General features: G+C 41.5%; 1 protein-coding gene across 1 annotated transcript in view; it reads right to left on the reverse strand.

Annotated features, from left to right (window-relative positions):
• The window catches only part of LTBP2 (latent transforming growth factor beta binding protein 2), a 229350-nt gene that overhangs the window by 17004 nt on the left and 189930 nt on the right, over positions 1–22416 (reverse strand). Inside the window, exons 22-30 of the mRNA XM_042444931.1 lie at positions 17079–17204; positions 11136–11258; positions 10286–10411; positions 9149–9271; positions 8121–8252; positions 6163–6288; positions 5382–5525; positions 2673–2864; positions 2450–2533 (exon numbers count right to left, since the gene is read on the reverse strand). Coding sequence (XP_042300865.1) covers positions 2450–2533; positions 2673–2864; positions 5382–5525; positions 6163–6288; positions 8121–8252; positions 9149–9271; positions 10286–10411; positions 11136–11258; positions 17079–17204 — 1176 coding nt within the window. The remainder of the gene's footprint in view (positions 1–2449; positions 2534–2672; positions 2865–5381; positions 5526–6162; positions 6289–8120; positions 8253–9148; positions 9272–10285; positions 10412–11135; positions 11259–17078; positions 17205–22416) is intronic.

Consider the following 22416-nt stretch of genomic DNA (forward strand, 5'->3'; position numbering starts at 1 on the left):
TGTGTTTGCCTGCCTACAACAACAACAAAATAAATAAATAAATAGCAGGTGCCTCCAAAATTTCTTACAGAGCATGTGTGACCATCAAAAAAAGAGAGAAAAGCATAAAGGGGATAGGCTGCCTCACCAGCTACCCCCATCACATTAAAGACTAACAAAATGAAATTCAACACGGAGAAATGTAAAGTACTACACTTAGGGCAGAAAAATGAAATGCACAGATATAGGATGGGGGACACCTGGCTGAATGAGACTTCGTGTGAAAGGGATCTAGGAGTCCAAGCAGACCACAAGTTGAACATGAGTCAACAGTGTGATGCGGTAGCTAAAAAGGCCAATGCAATTTTAGGCTGCATCAATAAAAGTATAGTGTCTAGATCAAGAGAAGTAATAGTGCCACTATATTCTGCTTTGGCCAGGCCCCACCTGGAATATTGTGTCCAGTTCTGGGCACCACAATTCAAAAAAGACATTGAGAAACTGGAGCGTGTCCAAAGGAGGGTGACTAAAATGGTGAAGGGTCTGGAAACCATGTCCTATGAGGAACAACTTAGGGAGCTGGGGATGTTTAGCCTGGAAAAAAGAAGGTTAAGAGGTGATATGATAGCCCTGTTTAAATATTTGAAGGGATGTCATATTGAGGAAGGAGAAAGCTTGTTTTCTGTAGCTCCAGAGAACAGGACCCAGAACAACAGATGCAAGCTGCAGGAAAAAAGATTCCATCTCAACATTAGGAGGAATTTCCTAACAGTAAGGGCTGTTTGACAGTGGAACACACTCCCTCGGAGTGTAGTGGAGTCTCCTTCTTTGGAGGTCTTTAAGCAGAGGCTGGATGGCCATCTGTCGGGTATGCTTTGATTGGGATTTCCTGCATGGCAGGGGGTTGGACTGGATGGCCCTTGTGGTCTCTTCCAACTCTACGATTCTATGATTCTATGATTCTAAGAAGCATAGATCTGTAAATGAAGCCATGAAAATCATAATAACAGTAGAGGTTGGTGAAATTTTACATACAGTGCTCCCTCGGGTTACGAAATTAATTCGTTCCGCGGCTAATTTCGTAACCCGAAAAACCTTCGTAACCTGAATTGCCATAGGCGCTAATGGAAAAAAAGCCGCGGCTCCGCCGCGGCTCCATTGAAAACAGCGCCAAGGTTTTTTCGTAACCCGAAAAAACCTTCGTAAGCCGAAACAATAAATCCCTATGGGATTTTTTCGTATCCCGAAAAATTCGTAAGCTGGGTAATTCGTATCCCGGGGTATCACTGTATCATCCTTGGATGCATTTGGGAGCAGCTTTCAAGTGGTCTCCTTTGTTTACTTCTATTTTTTTTTATATATATATATTTTTATGGAGTACATCATACCAACAAACATCAAAACCACAAAACGGAACAAAAAAGCAAACAAACATAATATCAACATCAACAGATTACTTTGTTTACTTCTAAAGGGATTACATGACCTGGTTGTTTCAATTCACCTGTCCATATTGTTAGTTTGAATGAAAACTTTGTGGCAACATGTTAAACACATCTTTGTTGTGGTGTAGGAACCTATCCTTATTCTTTCCATGTTATTTCTGCCTCTGGTACCAAATTTTCTTTTAAAAAAGTAATGCTGAGGAATACATCTGCTTCATTAAGTGAGGTATATCTACAGAGATACCTACAAGTAGCAACATACTTGGTTCTGCTCTCCAATATAATCTTTGAGTTCTATCTGCCCCCTTTCCAGCACATACCCTTTCAGAACCTGGAGAAGTTATTTTGGGAGGAGTGGGTTAAATCTGTTTGGTAGTCCTGAGTACATACTCACTGGATCACTGAGATTTACCTAAATTGATTTGCACAAGTCTTTGAGACCACCAGCATTCAGGCCTTGGAGAACAACTCCCATAGCTCCATCATTCTGGGATTGTAATCTTAAAAAATGCTTCCAAACTCTGCTAGCATGCCAAAGATTATTCAAGAACATGTTGGAGACTTCATTGGAACAAAGAGTTAATCACAGACTAGTTATTATTTCCTAGCATGTTTTTATTATTATTATTATTAGGCATTTTCCCTTTATAACCGTATAAAGAGCTGTGGTAGTCTTAGAACAATAACAGCAAGTCTTCTTAATTTTGCTTTCTCAAATATTTTAACAAACCGAACTTCAACATGTTAGTGGAATTTTCATGCTGTATCCATTTTTCCCCTTCTCATGATTAATTCAGCATGTGAGGAGGGATGATTTCTATAGCTGAAATGTTGCTGGTGGTGAAGAATTTGTGCTGTTTGCTGAAGCCCTAATAATAAGTGGACACACTCATTCATTCCTGTAGCTGCTTTTAAGTGTAAAAAATAAAGCTTAAGTGTTATGTATCTGGCTCTCTTGTATCATGTCTGGTTGGATCTTCAGATACTTTCCAGAACTGACAAACACACAAAAAGAAAAGCTGTACCTGTATAAGATGTCTGTCCAAAAATAAGCGTCCCTTCCACTGGGATATAGCCCTTCCCACTGGGGCAAATCTTAATGTAATCCACTGGCAAAGAAGAACAGCAGCAACAACGGACAAAGGGAGATAAAAACATGAAGTAGATTATTACATAACTATGGATCAAGCAAGGGTGTCCCCTGCCCTCATTTGGATCAGCCCAAGAATATGTTTCAATGTAGTGTACCTGAGCCAATAATAGGGCATGGATGTGTTTCACAATTGTCTCCCCAGGCTGCTCCTTCAGTGCAGCAGCATTCCTCCTTGGTGGTATTGTTGGCCAAAACGCTGTCACATAGTGGGGTGTCACTGATGTGATAGTAGCATTCCTTCCTTTCTGAGATACTGGGATACAAAGACACCGGCCTTCCAGGTTCTCCTGAGATTAGAGACAAAATGCAGGTGAAGGAGGCTCATGTTGATAACATTTTGCCGGGCAGTTACTCAAAACACTGGAATTCTAGGCAAGTTCCTAGAGGGTCACTACTGATAAAGACAATCTAGCTGATAATAACATCCTCAGGATTTTCCCATATTATTAACATTAGCACTGCAAATACTCTCTAAATTTTAGCACCACAAAGTGTATTTTGCACACTCCAGAAATCTTCTCCCCTCTCTTCTTTCTTGTCTTTCCACCGCAAGTGTGACAGTGAAGAAGTACATTTCCACCCAAATAGTAACCCAGTTTTCTCAAGCATTGTGCAGTGTCACAGACTTCTACCAGCTTCTCATCTCCTGCTTTGTTACTTACAAGAAACAGAATTTTCTTTCTCGCCATTGTATCCCATTTTTTCAAGCTGTTACCTTTTTAAAAAGTCTTTAATGCTTTTTTGATACTGAATTACTTCTTTACATGGGGTTCCTATGTCTTATAACTTGTCTATCTTTTCCTTAACAGATGTTCTCTGATAAGTGAAAAGTTGCAAGAAAGAACAGGGAATTATGGGAAAGCTGCTAACTGTAGATGATAATTTTTAGATTCCCCCACAAATTCTGAGGCAACAATAAATATGCATTCAAGCAACAGTGTGGAATGTTGATCCAACACTAGATTTGGTGGGAAAGGGAGATAAACCAACAAAGCTACTCTCGCTCCTAACGCATTACTACCACTACTGTTACTACTACCACCACCACCACCACCGCCTTTTCCCCAAAACCAGGAGTTAAGATGCCTGGGTGATGCCTCGTCCAGTCATTTAAGGAATTTTTTCTGTTATTTTTGGTATCACAAATAAATTGTCCTTAAAGACTATGTGCACTTTTATATCGTGCAAAGCCTTTGATTGAATCACTCATCAACCTCCCCCCTTTAAAAAAAAATTGCAAAAAGTAGCATGACCAATAGGACTTTTATTGCATCATGAGGAGACATCATGCTACTGGTGCCAGATCAGGGATTATAGATCTCATGATAAGAATGAAATTTGGTTGAGCCTTATATTTTTGGGTCATGAGACCTCCCATTTCAATTTACTGTCCACAGACATATAACAAGAATGTAAGCCATGCCTTCTTATATTCCATCATTAATCCATTGATGACAACTTTTCTAATTAGACAAAAAGATGTCTACTCAAATATCACTGAAGTTTTTCTTACAACAGTTTGATCAAATAGTTGTGGAACTCCCAAAGGAAGTCTGGGTGTATCCTTGATGGACAGTCCAAACTGTACTCTTTTATATACCCTTTGGATTATAAAACTGGTTCTTAAAAGTGGCAATTAATCAATCAGTCACTTAACCAACCTTGAATCCGGCCTTCCTTCCAAGGTGGGGAGGTAAGATGGCTAACAGAATATTAAAATATCTAATAAGCATCATCAGTTATAAATATAAAATTATCTAGAGTATTTCTTATTTAAAATGATTAAAGTACAGTGCACCCTTTTTTTACGCAGGGGATCTGTTCCAGACCCCACCCCCTGCATAAAAAAACAGCATATGCTCGAGCCCCATTGAAAGTAATGGGACTCATGCATGCAGAGGCGGCGCAGAGGCGGCATGGCGGCACACGCGCCTCAGGCACGCGCCCCATTATTTAAATGGGACATGCCGCCCCTTGCACCCCACATGCTCCCACGCGGCTCCCTCACAGCTTTCAGCGTATGCTGAAAGCCACGTATAACGTGGGTGCACTGTATTTTGAATTTCAGGGGTTTTTTGGATTTTGGAATAGCTGTATTTGTATATATGTTCATACTGAGATATTTTAGAGATGAGACATTTTAAACATTCTAAAATTCATTTATGTGTCATAATATTGTTCACGAAATGAAGTTGTGTACATTGAACCATCAGAAAACAAAGGTATCAGTATCTCAGCCTCCCAGTTTTGGTTTTTGGATTATTTTGGATTTTGAAATTCTGTATAAGGGAGACTCAATCTGTATGTTACTTTTTAAACAGCTATTAGAACACTTTAAAACAGCATATTTAAATGGAATGTTACCTTTGTACCAGCAGACAAATACCCTTATACAGAATAATGTCCACCATGTCCATTTAGACCCAGTTAGTTAATAAGGGCCCTGTTAGTTATTCTGTAAAAAGATCTTTGCCTACTGGTAGAAAGACAACATTCCCTTTTCATTTTTAAAAAATCTATTTTTAAAGAATTTTAATCAGTTTTTAAAGAATATTTAATTTTTTTGTACATACTTTTGGGAGCCTCAGGCTAAAAAGTGACACACACTTTAATTAACTGAATAAGTAGATCTCCTAGTTTGTCTAACATGCAGTTCATTCTGTATGTGTGACTCAGACAAAACTCCAAAGTTATATATTAGGAACATCGAATAGTGCTTCCTTTCACACAGGCCCAGAAGAGGAACTTGTGGTTCTTCTTTCTAAAACAGAGTCTTCAGTACTGTTTGCCCAGTGAGCTCTCACCCATGCCTATTCGGGGACGGCATTCTCCTGCTTCAGTATCATATTCTTCATGGTCACTGGGACACAGACACAGGAAGGCTCCTTCTACATTTTCACAAAGTGCAGTCCCACACACTGCAACCATCAGCTCACACTCATTCACATCTGCAAAATAATATAATCAAACATCAGTACTCCAGATCTTCACATCCCACATTAATTTCCATACCACTCTCCAATATTTCCCCCTTTTCATATAAGAAGTTAGGTTGTCCTTTTTTTTTCCTTTTTATTCCTTTTTATTTCCTTTCCATTCTTCAAAATGTTCATTTCTTAACAAATTAGTGATGAAGTGGGAGAAAATTATTTTTTGTACCACCGACCACACTGCCTGAAGGATTCTGGAAGTTATTATCCAAAAATGGGATGATTCCAAGCTCTACCTCAAGAGATGGTGGCCACAGGGGTGTCACTAGGAGGGTGCAGGGGTATGTGACACCCCAGAAGAGGGGTGACACCCACTCAGGCCCTCCTCCCAATGTGCTCCTTCCGGCTTCATGGTGGGTACCTCCTCACAAGGAGACCTCCACTGCCATGACAAAAGAAAGGGTTAAGTACACCCTTTTGGCCACTGCTCCCCTGGCAGCCCCCACCATGCACTGGGTGGCCACAGACCCTTCCAAGAATAAGAACAGACACACAAGCAGATCTCTCTGAAGCACAAAGGGATCTTGGACTCAGAGCCTGTAAGGCTACTTCAACAAGAAGTAACATGGAGCTATAGATATTGGATAACTCTTACCAATACAGTCATGGCCAGAAGGTGAGTTTTCATAGCCACGGTCACACAGACAACGGAATGAACCATCAGTGTTGTCACAAAAAGCATGGTTTCCACATAATGTCTCATTACCACATTCATCAATATCTGCAAGAAAGATGGACAAATAAATCAGTATAGAATTTACATAACTGAAGGAAAGCCCACTCTATTCGTTCTCCTCAGTCTCATGCTAGCAATCTTCTTTGAAAGAGGGCTGATACACATTCAAGGTCATCTCCAGTTCTTGAAGGAAGTTCTCAAAATAATAAGGAAGAATTCCACTGACTCTTTTTAAGCAAACATTACCTCAGCAGCATCTGAGGGTATTTCCAGATGGAGGGCTCCTCATGCTAGCAATTACAAGGACCTTTTCCCATCTTTTTTTCCTAAATGGAATCTTTGTGGTATGGGAAAAGATGGAGGCAATGGAAAAACAAGGGAAGATTGTGACTGGAGTAAAATGTTATGCAAAGCCTTCCTAAATTTCAGTAGACATGGGAGGGCAGTAGTGTGATAAAAGCATCATCTAAAACTACTCTGTGTTGGGACAATGATTGCTAAAGCAGACAAAAGAAAAGCAAGATGACATAAAGGAGAATGAAGGAGCCAGAGAGGATTTGGTAGACAAGGGGTGTTTTGTGAGGGAAGATTGTGGGAAAGAAGGGTGGATGTGTAAAGATTAATAGGAAAATAAATAGAGAACACAGGGAATAAAAGCAGAAACAGGATATAAAAGCTAATTAAAACACTATACTGTAACAAAGTATAAATGAGATGAGTGATTCCTGTGGTTTGTTATAAAGAAAGGTGATATGTAACACTATTAAAGATTCATAGCTGTGTTAGTCTGCAGAATCAATATGTAGAGAGATCTTGTAGCAATTTTGAGACTACTGTAACTGAAAGAAAGAATTTGGCAGCATGAACTTTCATGGACTTGTCTATTTGCCCAAATGTATTTGAGGAAGTAGACTTAAGTCTACGAAAGCTCATGCTGCCAACTTCTTTCTCAAAGGTGCTACAAGATCTTTCTACATACAGTGTCAAGGCTGGTGAATATGGCCTGGTAAAAACAAACAGGTTGTCTTACTGTGCCAAGATACTTAATCATACTAAATCTTTATTTGCAAGAGTAAAAGAGAGCTTGTACAGAAGTACCTTCGAGGCTTCTCACATGTGCCTCAGGAACAGTCAAATCATTAGGTTTGCAGCTTTTTCAATGTAAATTACATCCATGTAGCAATTCATTTCATGTATTTAATGTCTGCAATTGACCTGAATGAACACATTGGCTAGACCAAAAGCAGGGGATATGTGGCCCTCCAGTTGTTCAACTGCAGCTCCCATCAATCCTAGCCAGTAGAGCCAATGGTGAGGATTTATGAGTACAGTTGGCCCTTCTTATACATGGATTTCTTATACACGAATTCAAGCATCCACAGTTTGAAAATGTTAAAAAAAGTATAAATTTCAAATATCAAACCTTGATTTTCCTTTTTTTAATAAGGGACACCATTTTGCTATGGAATTATATTGAATGGGACTTGATCATACACAGATTTTGTTATACACGGGGGATCTTGGAACCAAACCCCAGCGTATAACAAGGGTCCACTGTACTATCTAAAATAGCTGATCCTTTTGTTGCCCCTTTCACCTTCTGGAGAACGAAATTATCTACCAGGCAAGTGAGGAATTTTGTTACCTTATTTTGGCAGAATTTGACATGTAACAAATATCAGGATTACTGAAATCTCCCATTTCTATTACATGTCACCTTTCTGAATGTTTGGTCATCTGTTCGAGGATGGTGTCATCCAAGTCCTCAGTATCCACCCTGGATAAGATTTTCCTTCCCCAGGTGAAGTCCTTCTTTATCAAGACTCTTTCTTGACTTTTACATACACACTCAGATTTTCTCCGGATATGGAACTCACCAATGCATTCACCAAACGGTGTGCGATGGAAGCCAGGTGAGCATCCCATAATGCAGTGGTATGAACCCAAGGTGTTCTGGCATCGCCAGGAGCCACAAGCAGCATCCCCATATTCTTCACACTCATCCACATCTGTCATAGGAATCATTTTGCATTTCAAAAGGGGAGAAAGACAAAGCTAACAGCAGTCACTATATAGAGACACTGGAACCAAGAATGCATGCAAAAAAGCAAACCCAAGCACACACCCTAACCTCAAAGGAGTTCTGCTCCTGCGTCTTACCATGGTTAATGTGTTACACAAGCATTGCTAGCACACTGTTTTCAAGCTTAGTCAACTCAAAGAAATCTAAGAAACAAAGGCTTAGAGAACTTTGTTGTTGCTGCTGTTGCTGTTGTTGCAGGTCTCTAAGGCAACTCTAAGGCAACTCTGTCATGGGTTTTTTGGGGCGGGATTTGTTCAGAAGAGGTTTACCATTGCATTCCCCCAAGACTGCAAGCATGTGACTTCCCCAAGGTCACCCAATGGGTTTCATGGCCAAGTGGGGAAATGAACCCTGGTCTCCACTCAAACCAATACATCATTGCTGGCTTTGTAGTACCATAATTCCTGTGGTTATTAAGACATTCTTAAAAGGATTAGCTATCTGAGGGAGCAGGTGTAAAAAGAGTAGTTTCTCACTTGTTAGAGGAAGCAAGGACACTCATAGACTAGATGTGATGAACATGGCTCATCTGAAGCTGCTGTTTTCATTAAGAGGAAATCCTCTCTTTAGTGGAAAGTTTCTTCCCATGCAAAACAGCAACTTCGAGGGAGCAATTTTTATCAGGACCTCAGTATGGGAGGAAAAGTTAAACTCCTCTGCCCCAGCTCCCTGTGATATAAACAATGACTAGCATCCTTCATTAAATATTAGCTTCCAGACATTGTTATTTGCATTTTTCAAAAACTGCACCTTAAATGGAAGGATACCTTTAACAACATGTCTAATCTGTAAATTTTCTCCTTCCAGAAGATCAGCTCTTACCTATGCAGTCATCTGTCTCCTGGGAATGCCTGAAGCCAGTTTGACATAAACATCTGTAAGAACCTTCTGTGTTGAGGCACTGGCCATGCAAACACCTGGAATGATCTGAACACTCATCTACATCTACAGAGGAGAATGTGATACAACAATAAGTCATCTAGCAAATCTGAAAATGTCTTCAAAATAACCTGAAGTATGGTCGGAGTGTGAAGGCACAGAAGACCAAAGACAAAAACAGGAAATCTGTAGATGAAAGGAGGGCTCCCTTCGGCCCAATTCAAATAAGTTAATTTGAGTCTAATTTGGAGTGGGCATTGATGTTTCATAATCATCCCAGATGAAATCCATCTTTGTCCAAACCTAATTTTTCAAGTATAGGTAATGATGAGGATGTTTCAAAGCAGCAGAAACATCAACTGAGAATGGGAAGATTTATATTCCAAATCAATGCTTGTGAGCACTTTTGTAGGTGAGCCTTAATCCTAAAGTTTCCAGTTTCACAAGGTCTCCCTCTACTGTTCCTCCTCATAAAGACTGATCTGAGAAGAGTGGCTGGTAGATGCAGACACTGATAATATGGGATTGGCAGAACTTGGGAAAGTCCCTTAATTTTTTAAAGACTATACTCTCAAATCCCCCAAACACCATGGTCACTGGCCAGGTCAGCTGGGGTTTGCTGGAAGTCTTAGTCTAAAATGTAATGTCTTGAACCTCAGTCTATCACTGAGAGATATCAAGCAGATGCAAAAGCACCTCAGACATATCCCAACATATTAAGATCCAAAACAGGTGGCTAAGAACCAGAATGTTTGGGAAAGTTACTTTCTTGAACTACATCTCTTTGCCATGCTGGCTGGGAGATTCTGGAACATAAGTGCATATTCTGGGAGATGTAGCCCAAAGAGCAACATTTCCAAGCTCTGGGGAATTGGTGATGTTGAACTAAGTTGCCTCCTAATTGGACTGGAACTTTTAAGGAAGCACTTTGGGAGGAGTATTGGACTAGTTACCCTTCATTTTCTCTTGCTACCCCCCTCCCATTGTAAGATTTGTGTCATTACTGGAGAGGCAATTTGTGTCATTACTGGAGAGGGACAGGCACATGGCTATTCTTAATTCTACAGTTTAGGACCTCACCTTGACAGCTGACTCCACCAGCAGCATTTGAGAAGCCAAGGGCACAAATACAAAAATAGGACCCATGGCTGTTCAGGCACTCGCCATTAGGGCTGCAGATGCTACTGTCCAGGCACTCATTCAGATCTATAGGAAGGCAAAGAAAGTTTCAGTCAACTCACTCAAACTATATGCTATGGATAATTCTTGTCTGTCTGAGCAATAAATGCAACCAGCACTGTTATTTATGACAGACATGTGAAAACAGGTATGTCTTGAAGGATTTCTTATAGAGCAAGGAGATGGTGGGGGAATGGATGGCATGAGTATCAGTTGGCGTCTGCATCTGGTATACAAGGAATGAACCCCTTCTGAAATCTATTCCCAGAAAGCTATATGAGTCCAGGGCCCAATATTTAAATGAGACTTCCCCAACCTATTATCTTCCAAATGTGTTCAACTACAACTCCTATAATCCTCATCTAGCATGGCCAGTGGCTACCTTCACTGGTGTGGTAGCAGCAGCTGTAGCCCAACACATCTGGAGGGCATCACGGTGAGGGGCGCTGATGTAAATTATATACATGAGAACAAAGACATACTGTTTGAACAGTGATTAATGTATTTTCTTAAAAGTTTTATCACAAATAAATAAAGTGAATGAGCTTCTAAGAATGCAAAAGAGTAACTGTATGCAATACCAATTTATTTCTAGACACTGGTGATGCTATCTTGTACCAGTTAGGAATGGAATTCCCCCAAACTACCATGTTTTGTTTTCTCTCCATGCCCTCTGACCATGTTAAGTCTGAAAGTGTGGCTAAATGGTAGAAGAATAGGAAGATCCACCTCAAATGACTATTTATCATACCTTCACACATGGTCCCATTGTAGAGCTCAAATCCAGGCCGGCAGTGGCAGATGTATGATCCCAGTGTATTTAAGCACTCACCTCCCAGGCAGTGAGTGTTGGGGTCTTCACACTCATTAATATCTGTCCAAGAAAAGGAGGACAGGATTAATGGTGGAGAACAATGAAAACCTGTTATGAGATATAGCAGCCCTTAAGGAAGAGAGGAACAAAAGTAGATCTGCCCAGAAGAATTATACAAGCCCCGACGAGAGAGAGAGAGAGAGGAAACAAAACATAACCTACAGAAGTCTTACATACAAGCTGGAACAGGGGTAACTCTGCTATCTAAACTCAACCCTTATTTAAAAGCATATTGCAAGTTCTTTGGCATTTAAAGCAGCATGCTGTCTTTCTGTCTGCAGTATTCTCTACACTAGGATAGGAAATGTGTGAGTCCTATTAACAGGATAGTCAGTTGTTCTTGCACTACAGAGTCCATCAGCCCTATCCAACATATGCAGTAATGAGGAAATGAGCTAAAGTACAAGAACATTTGGAGGGTTAACAGAATGTCTGATCCTGCTCTACAGAGTTGACTTTGACCTACACTCTGATGAACTTTGCACTTCTTATTTAAAAGAAAAGACAAGAAAGAACATCACTCAGCAAGAATCAAAGTTACTCCTTACACATCAATGCACACATAGAACTTTTCCTTGTGTTATTGTATTCAGTTAAGCTATCACAAATTCCTGTGACTCAAGCAAAATCCCAGATAAGGACCTCAGTTCAAAAAGAGAAGAATGTGACATTCATCTCTAGGTCAACTGTCTCTTATTTATCCCTCTTTCTTTTCTTTTAAATAAGAGGTCCAACACTAATCAGAGTGAAGGTCAAAGTAATCTCTGTACAGCTGGGTCACACAACCTGTTGACTCTCCAGATCAGTGATTCTCGAAGTGGGCAGTATGCCCTTCAGGGGGCAGTGGAAAGATCCAGGGGGGTGAGGGGAAAGGGGGGGGGCAACAGAGGGGTCTTCAGTCAAAAATATTGGTGTACAAGAAAGACAAGGGGAACCAGCAGCCTTTAGGAGCATGGTGGACATGAAAGTTGCATGAAGCCTCTTTAGATTAATTAAAACCACCAGAAAGCTGATTGCTTTGTGCAGTGGTATCTCCCACTCTTCACCTTCCTATATAAGCTCACTTTTTTAGCCACACCTTTCATCAGTAGTGGCAGGAAATTTGCAAGGCTTGGATTCAGGACATCGTTTCTGTGAGCAGTGCCATTTTGAGACAGACTGATTAACTCACTGGAGCAAGGAGTTAGAGCATGTGGTGGTGGGAGAGAAGTGGCAGCAAAAAAGAGCTTTCAAATTTGGGCCCCTGCTTAAGTTTTGTGAGCTTTGCCAGGACTTGGCTGGCAAGTAGGAGCTACGCTGCTGTTCCTGCTTTCTTTGATTGGACAGGCTGAGAAAAAAGTTTAACAGAAGAAACAATGTTTGTATGCAGGTAGTGGGGGAACACTTGAAACTGTGTTTGTGGAAGGAGGGAGAGAAGCATCTGGGGTGAATTCTTGGAAAGGATCCTTTGCTTCCATTGGCTTCAGCAATAAAAATCTCTCTTTCCCAGTCCATGTCTGTCTCCAGTACAGAGCATGTGGCCTCTCTAAACCACCTATACATACACCACTGCGCCCCTCTCCACCCCAGTGAAGAAGGATTGAGAGTCCTCCCTCGCCATGGAGAAGCTTTGCACCTGGTCATCTTGGGAGCAATAACTGATAAGTTGGCTGAACAGAATTTGAGAAGCTTCCTGCCTGCATTGGCCTTTTCCACAAGGATGACATGGGTGAGAGGCTTCTTGGTCGCTGCTCAGCCAGCTGCTTGATTGCTGCTCTCACGGTGACAAGGTATAAAGGGAGCAACAATCAAGCAACAATTTGAGTAGCAACTGAGAATCCTCTCACCTGCACTGGTCTTTGCCACACGGCTGGCACAGGTGAGAAGCTTGTCAGTCATTGCTCAGCCAGTTGCTCAGTTGCTGTTCTCAAGGTGACTGGGTGCAAAGGGAGCAGTAACCAAGACTGGTTGTTAAAAATTTGCAGTAGGACAGTGGACTTAATATCAAGAAATAGGTATGGGGGGAGTGGGCGCTATGGTTGTTGCCCAAGAGGAAAGGGAGTGGTAGCCTGAAAAAGTTTGGGGACCACTGCTCAAGATGTTACCCATCTAACCATCCCAGTTTAATTTCTAGGGGGAAAGCCAACTGAAAGGGGCACTAATATTAGTCTACCAACAGAATGGAATATGCATTCTTGAAGGGCACTGGTGCATTTTTCCCTGTGACACTACAAAAAGGATTTCTTTTCTTTGTTATAAGGGGGCATTTTGTACATATAGAAAAAACAAACCTAGGTTGGTTGCTGAGTGTTTAATCTACTCAATAAACAGCTGCAGTCAATCACAGCTCCCTAATGAGTGTTCCTATATGGCACACTATTTCTGCAAATAAATGTTTGTGCCAGCCACGTGTTATACCATTTATTTGTTTATATGGCACCTTTGTCCCAATGTAGGCAAGGCTCAAGGTAGCAAACAACAAATTTAAAACAGTACCCACAGTTACACTGGTAGACATACTCTCACAAATCTTAAGTATGCATCCAAAAATGCCATATGTTAACTTCTTTTTTACAATATAACCCATCTTTCTGAGTCTATATTTCAGGCTTCTTAGTTTATCTGTCAAGCAATTTCAGGTATTATGTGTTTGCAAACTTAGATCTACCACCAAGTGTACACCCACGCAGTAGCAGTCATAAAAAGTTAGAGGTGGGGTGTGTGTGTGTGTGTGTGTGTATAGCACGCACGAGAGAGACAGACAGACAGACAGAACATCAGAAAGAACAGCTATAGAACACTGCTCAGTTCACATAGATACAACTAGTCCCACTCATGACTTACATAAAGCCTCTTCCAACTCTATGATTCTATGATTATTCAAACAGTAGCTATAGTCACTTCTTGTTCTGTGATGGGTATATGTATATGTTACAAGTAGGGCCAATAAAGACCAAGATGGCACCCTCTCCACTTCCATATAGAGCAGCTGACTGAGTTCACAGTTTATACCCTTCAGCTCTGGTTATTGGACAGCATCCTCCACAACACCTGACAACAGTTAGCTTAGAAGGCACATGGTAAGCAAGCTCTATGCTGCACAGTCCTCTCCTTCCATCAGCTTGCTGTCAACTTAACAACATCTGTTTCTTGGTTCTTCATCTGTCTCATTCTGCTTAATGATCAGATTGATCCTGTATACATGTCTTTCCAACATAAATGTTTCAACATCCACAGTCTCCTTTTCAATGTATGTCTTTTTTATGATCTAAGACCATTTGGAAAACAGAACATACCATAACACTCACACTGTTCATTAAACATTTGATTTGCTAATTTTGAGTGAGTAGATTCTGCTGATATTACTGAAGCCATGTCCTTCAGATTATTATTATTATTATTATTATTAACCTTTATTTATAAAGCGCTGTAAATTTACACAGCGCTGTACATACAATCTTTTTAATTGGACGGTTCCCTGCCCTCAGGCTTACAATCTAAAAAGACACGACACAGAAGGAGAAGGGAGTGGTGGTGGGGAAGGGGCCTGTCTAGTAAGATAATACATATAAAATACATAGTAATAGGGGAAATGATTCAATAAAACAGACAACAAAAGAACATCAAATAGCAAGTGACAATTATGCAATGCCTGGGAACGCTTCTCTGAACAGGATGGTCTTCAGCTCCGTTTTGAAGCTGGTTAAGGATGAGCATGAACCATGGGCACAGTCTATCCTTTAATATACAGTGCCCTTAATGCCTGTTTTTCTAGATTTCATAGACATTCAAATAGGAAAAAAACATTAACAGGAGCAAAAAGAACTTAAAGGCGGGTTACAGACCGCCATTAAAGTACACGCGGAGTGTGTACTAGGGTTAGGAAGGGGCGGTGCTTCCGCACCCCCCTAACCCTAGTAAACGCAGAGTGTGCACAAAATGGCGGCGGCCGTTCCACACAGCCACTGCCATGATGGCGTCACGAACGCGCCGCCTCCAAACAAGGTGGCGCGGACGTGACGCCATCGCTCCGCGCGAGGGCTCTTAACGCGCCCTTTCCGCAGAGCAGGAAGAAGCTCCAAAACGGAGCTCCTTCCTGGTTTGCGTTGCTGGATGCAGCCTTCAGACGGCTGCGCCCAGCAACGCAAGGGAGAAAGGGGCCAAGCAGCCCCTTTCTCCTCCTCCCCGCCGCCGCGGGGTGTCCTTGGAGCTTAAAGACCCAAGGACACCCCTTTCCAGGCTGCGGGGAAGCGGCCTTTTGCCGCTTCCCCGTGGCCTGGAAAGCAGAGGATCGGGGCCTCAGCGGCTGCCGTTCTAGCCACTGAGGCCCCGATACACTGGGGAAAGGCATGCCTACAGGCCGCCCCAAAGGGGCGGTCTGTAACGCGCCAAAGAAAAGAATAAATGGGCCCAAACAGACAGGCTAAAATAAAACTGCTTCGGGTCACTTTGGAGGTATGCTGTTTAAATGATGCATGCGTCCTAAGAGGCCAGAAGCTGTGCCAAAGCTGTGCTCCATTCCTTACGACTGGAACGTGGCTTTAGCGAGGCTTCCAGACTCTTCAGATGCATGCATCATTTAAACAGAATACCTCCAAAGTGACCCAAAGCAGCTTTATTTTAGCCTGTCTGTTTGGGCCCTATATCATCTTGTATAAGACATGCATGAGCCAGTGTGGTGTAGTGGTTTGACTGTTGGACTAGGATCCCTACAGAATAGAATTCAAATAACCACTTGACCACAGAAAACCACTGGGTGACCTTGGACAAGTCACATTTATTCAGCCTCAGAGGAAAGCAATGGCAAGCCTCATTTAAAGAAATCTTGCCAACAAACCCTTGTGATAGGTTTGCCTTAGGGTTGCTATAAATGGAAAACAACTTAAAGGCATGCAGCAACGGTAACAGAAAAGACTATATAATATAATATATTTATCTATGTCACAAATTTCCCTAATTTTAACTTTAGTCAAAAGAAAGAAACTCAGTTTGCTGGCGTGTTACTCTTAATTCTCTTTCAAGAGAACACTTTTCCAAAGCAAATTGTTTAAGGGAGCATGAGAACAATAAAAAGCAATTAATCTTTATTAATTTTCTCAGTCCTTTTTAGGCAAACAATAGAAAATTGATTTCAGCTAGCTTGTTTGGTAACCTGAAATTTTCAAGAACTTTGCTTAGTTAGCTCTCTAAGCTACTTTTGCAGTATTCTATAATTAATTGTTGGTTTCTTTTTCATGTGACCTTGTTAATACTTTGCCTACATTTTATTTTATGTTGGCATATTTATTTATTCAAATATAATTATTCTCCCTTGTGCTTTCCCCCACACAGAGAAAATTCAATATATATCTCCCCCTCACCCTACTTCCTGCCTCTATCTTCTAATTTATGGCTTAAAAAGACTAGGCAGTCTTGTCTCACTTAATCTCTCTGAATAATTATGTCCGCACTCCTTTCACTCCTCTTATCCATTTTGTTTTTCTCCTCTGAATTGCCCTAATTTGCGCTAATATAAATTAGAGGCAAAGCTGCAACCAATTCATTAATGAATATATTAATCTGTGCCAGATATTCCCAACCCAGATATCCTTGAACACTGCACATTAGATATGCTCGTCAATGCCCAGGACTTTTGTGAATAAAGGTGTAGCTTGTGATGGAGAGAAAAAAGGATCAATGTGCTGTGAATCATTCTCCTGAGCAATGAATCATATTGAGAAATAGGAGAATCAATCCAGGCCATAATCTCTGCTTGTCCAGCTATTACACAGTATAGAGGTGCAATTCATGACCGGGTGTTAGAATAATTAAATCTGGAAGAATGAGGCCTAGTATCATTACCTTCACAAGTGAGTCGGTTAGCTGAGAGCACATAGCCACTGTCACAGGACTGGCACGTGAATGAACCTGGTGTATTAATGCAGATTCCTTGGGGACAAGCCATGCGTGAGAGACATTCATCAATATCTAGAGAAAGAACAAACTATCATTATCACTGATTTGGGATAATGAACAAAATAGCCTGCACCCTAGGAAAACATCAGAAAGTTCTTTCCTACCACACAGTGTCTTTTCAGCACACTGTCAGAAACCTGTTTGAAAGACACAGTTCTGTCATTACTCTCTCTAAGGCTAATGTCAGAAGCTTGTTTAAGTTTCCTCAGTTTATTTATGGACACTGACCTCTTAAGAGTTCCATTTACGGAGGTTATATCCCAAAGTAACTTCAAATCTTAAGCTCTAGTAAGTGCTCTGTCAACTTGAAGAGCAGTTATTCATTGTTGTGGCCACAACAGGAAATGAAAGGGAGAAGTGGAATATCTAAACAAGTCCAATGGGGCTCTAATATAGCTGTCTACTATTTGAACAATGTAGTCACAGGACTTTTAACCACTGTGAAAAATGTTTCCCTTGAGAATCAACCTGGATGGACATTGACGTAATAATAGGTGAAGCAAGAAGTGAGCCGGAATGAGCTAATTGGCAAGAAATGCCTTGCTAAATTAAACTAAACTATATGTAGGAATTCAGGATTTTACAAGTGGGGTCCTAGTCTCCCATGGGTCTCCCATTTGCATCCCTGCAAGGAGAACAAAGTCAGGTGGATGGCATTCTTTGTTTCCTCCTGGTTCTAGTATGTACTACAAGAAGGCAAATGCTCTGGGTTAGCATTCATGGCGGTTCTGCCTGGACAACCAATCATATCCCTCAGTTGCCCTAGCCAAGGGCACACTAGAGAGAGGCAGCTTTCACTTTGGTCCACATGGAGACCACAAATCCCATACTGCAGCCTCATTTGGCTGCTATCTCTCCTCCTGTCCATCCCAAGGATCAGCTCTTTCGTAAGACAATATTAAATTATTCCAAAAGCAGTTGTCATGGAGTATATTATATAATTATCCCGGATGTTTTTGCACTTGTCACTATTTTTTGCTTGGTTGCAGGATCAATGAAGAGGGAGACAAAGGCAATGTGCCTATCTACTCCAGTTTGGGGGTTCCCTTTAAGAGATATTGGAGGCAAAAATCCTTCAGGAACATGCCCAATTCAGGAGCTAATGGGCATACTTCACAACCAGAGGGCAGTTGTTTACACCTGTGTGGGAACCTGCATTTGGCCTTTCTAGGTTTAATTCCCAGTAGGAAGGCTGAGAGGTGAGTCACTGAGTGATCGCAGGCAGGTGGTTTGAAGCCTAGACCTTTTCTCTATGGTGCACCCTAGATTTTCAGCAAAGTAACTAATAAAGCTGTGCCCATTCCTATTTCCAGCAATGTATCTTGTCTGTTTGTCCCTGTACACTTTACTCCCCCTTCATCACAACTGTTTAAAAAAACACATTTGTATTATCTATTCTTTTAACTGTATTTTGTTTTCATTCAAATTGTGAGTCTCCTTCTATCCCATATTGGGAGAAACGCAGAATATAAATCAAATGAATAACAAATAAATAGATCTCTAGTGCTGAAATCAGGCAGATGCTTTTGGAGTTTACCTAGGAGCACATGAAAGAGATAGCCATTCCCAATCATTGTTCATAACCAAGTGAGACATTCAATATACATGAAAAAATAAATTTAGATAATATTTAGCTACATTTCATTTCCAAGCTGATTGACTCAATTTTGGTCCACGTGGGAACTAATGATACTGCAAGACACAGCCTTCAGAACATCAAAAGGGATTACGAGGCGCTTGGTAGGAAGCTGAAAGGAATAGATGTATAGGTTGTCATCTCGTCTCTTCTGCCAGTTGAAGGGCATGGTCCAGGAAGGGAGAGGAAAATAGCAGATGTGAACAACTGGCTTCGCAGATGGTGCCGCCGAGAAGGATTTGGATTCTTCGATCATGGGCTGCGGTTCCATGAGGAGGGACTTCTTGCAACAGACGGGTTGCATCTCACGCCAGTTGGAAGAAATGTTTTTGCCAACAGTCTCAAGAACTTGATCAGGAGGGCTTTAAACTGAGTTCCGAGGGGAAGGGAGACAATATTAAGGAAGGCGAAAGGGATGGCGAAAATAGTCAAACTGACATAGAGGAAACAAGAAAAAAAGTGCAAGGACCCAACAGTGGGAGGCAAAAACACTTGCACAGGCAGCAAGTAAAAGGGAACCATGGTCTGCAATGTCTCTACACTAATGCACAGAGCATGGGAAATAAGCAAGATGAACTCGAACTCCTAGTACAACAAAGCAAATATGATATAATAGGCATCACTGAAACCTGGTGGGATGAGTCTCATGATTGGAATGTGGAAATAGAGGGGTATAAGCTTTTTAAGAAAAATAGACCAAACAAGAAAGGAGGAGGAATAGCACTATATGTCAGAGATATTTACACCAGTTAAGAGATCCAGGACATCAATCCTGGAAGCCAGGTGGAGAGCATCTGGGTAAAAATTAAAGGGGAGGGAAACAACAAGGATGTTACGGTGGGAGTCTACTACAGACCCCCAAGTCAGACTGAGGAATTGGATGATATCTTTTTAAAACAGATGACCACACAGTCAGAAAAGAGAGATGTAGTAGTGATGGGCGACTTCAACTATCCTGATATTTGCTGGAAGTCAAACTCAGCAAAATCCTCAAGGCCTAGCAAATTCCTCACTTGCCTGGAAGACAATTTCATGGTCCAAAAGGTGGAAGAGGCAACAAGGGGGTCAGCTATTTTAGATCTGATCCTAACCAACAAGGATGACTTGGTTAATGGGGTGCAAGTGGTGGGATCATTAGGTGGAAGTGACCTTGTTCTCCTGGAGTTTGTAATACAGTGGAAAGGAGAAGCCAGGCATAGTCAGACACGCATCCTAGACTTTAGGAGAGCGGATTTCAGTAAACTTAGAGAAGTATTGAGAGTGATTCCATGGTCAGAAATACTAAAAGATAAAGGAGTTCAGGACGGATGGGACTTTCTCCAAAGGGAGATACTGAAGGCACAATTTCAAACAGTTCCAGTGAGAAAGAAAAACGGGAGGTGTCTCAAGAAACCAGGATGGATGACTAAGGAACTTTCAACCGAGCTAAGTTTGAAACGGAACATGTATAAGAAATGGAAAAAGGGGGAAATCACAAAAAAGGAATTCAAAGAAATAGCAGGCATGTGTAGGGGTAAAGTCAGAAAAGCTAAAGGGCGGAATGAACTCCGGCTTGCTAGAGAGGTTAAGAACAATAAAAAGGGCTTTTTTGGATATGTCCGCAGCAAAAGGAAGACGAAGGAAACGGTAGGGCCACTGCGTGGAGAAGATGGCAAAATGCTAACAGAAGACAGAGAAACGGCAGAACTACTCAACACCTTCTTTGCTTCAGTCTTCTCAGAAAAGGCAAAGGGTGCTCAACCTGAGGATAATGGAGCAGAGGACAGAATAGGGGAATTTCAGCTCAGAATAAGTAAAGAGATAGTACAGGAATATCTTATTAATCTAAATGAATTTAAGTCTCCGGGACCAGATGAAACTCCATCAAGGTGTGATTAAAGAAACTGGCAAATGTAAAATCGAGCCATTGGCAATAATCTTTGAAAACTCCTGCACAACAGGAGAGATCCCAGCAGACTGGCGGAGGGCACAACCGTTGTCCCATCTTCAAAAAGGGGAAAAAAAGAGATCCCAACATTATCGTCCAGTTAGTCTGACATCAGTATGTACTAGGAAAGATTCTGGAGGCAGATATAAAAACAGAGAGTCTGTGAACATCTAGAAGGCAATGCCCTAATCACAAAAAGTCAACATGGGTTTCAGAGAAACAAGTCATGCCAGACAAACCTAATCTCTTTCTTTGATAAAATTACCAGCTTGGTAGATGAAGGGAATGCTGTGGATATAGTATATCTTGATTTCAGTAAGGCCTTTGACAAAGTTCCCCATGACATTCTTGCAAACAAGCTTGTAAAATGTGGGCTAGACAAAGGAACTGTTAAATGGATCTGTAATTGGTTGACCGGCCGAACCCAAAGGGTGCTCAACAATGGCTCCCTTTCATCCTGGAGAGAAGTGACCAGTGGGGTCCCACAGGGCTCTGTCCTGGGCCCAGTGCTATTCAACATCTTTATCAATGACCTGGATGACAGAATTGGGAGCATACTTATCAAATTTGCAGATGATACCAAATTAGGGGGAATAGCTAACACCCCAGAGGACAGGATCAAGATTCAAAATGACCTGAATAGACTAGAAAGCTGGGCCAAAGCTAACAAAATGAAATTCAACACGGAGAAATGTAAGGTATTGCACTTAGGGCGGAAAAATAAAATGCACAGATATAGGATGGGTGACACCTGGCTGAATGAAACTACGTGTGAAAGGGATCTAGGAGTCCAAGTAGACCACAAGTTGAACATGAGTGAACAGTGTGATGCGGCAGCTAAAAAGGCCAATGCTATTTTAGGCTGCATCAATAGAAGTATAATGTCTAGATCAAGAGAAGTAATAGTGCCACTGTATTCTGCTTTGGTCAGGCCCCACCTAGAATATTGTGTCCAGTTCTGGGAGCCACAATTCAGAAAAGACATTGAGAAACTGGAGCGTGTCCAAAGGAGGGCGACAAAAATGGTGAAGGGTCTGGAAACCATGCCCTATGAGGAATGACTTAGGGAGCTGGGGATGTTTAGCCTGGAGAAAAGAAGGTTAAGAGGTGATATGATCGCCCTGTTTAAATATTTGAAGGGATGTCATATTGAAGAGGGAGCAAGCTTGTTTTCTGCTGCTCCAGAGAACAGGACTCGGAACAATGGATGCAAGCTACAGGAAAAGAGATTCCACCTGAACATTAGGAGGAACTTCCTGACAGTAAGGGCTGTTCGACAATGGAATGCACTCCCTCGGAGGGTGATAGAGTCTCCTTCCTTGGAGGTCTTTAAACAGAGGCTGGATGGCCATCTGTCAGGGATGCTTTGATTTGGATTTCCTGCATGGCAGGGGGTTGGACTGGATGGCCCTAGTGGTCTCTTCCAACTCTATGATTCTATGATTCTATGAAGCCCTGGCTCTAACTTTGCAAAATCTGAGCAGGGCTGTTGATGACAAGGTGTCTTGGAGATCTATCCTTCACAGCATCACCATACGTCAAAATCAACTTGATGGTAAATGACAGAAACAGTTCCTTTTAGCTGACCCATAACATGAAGTAGTCATAGGACTTTTAGTCAACAAAACTGCTGTTTAGTCACTAAACAGCAAAACTTGGCA

Source organism: Sceloporus undulatus, chromosome 1 (genome assembly GCF_019175285.1).
Source record: "Sceloporus undulatus isolate JIND9_A2432 ecotype Alabama chromosome 1, SceUnd_v1.1, whole genome shotgun sequence".
In the NCBI taxonomy this organism is placed as follows: domain Eukaryota; kingdom Metazoa; phylum Chordata; class Lepidosauria; order Squamata; family Phrynosomatidae; genus Sceloporus; species Sceloporus undulatus.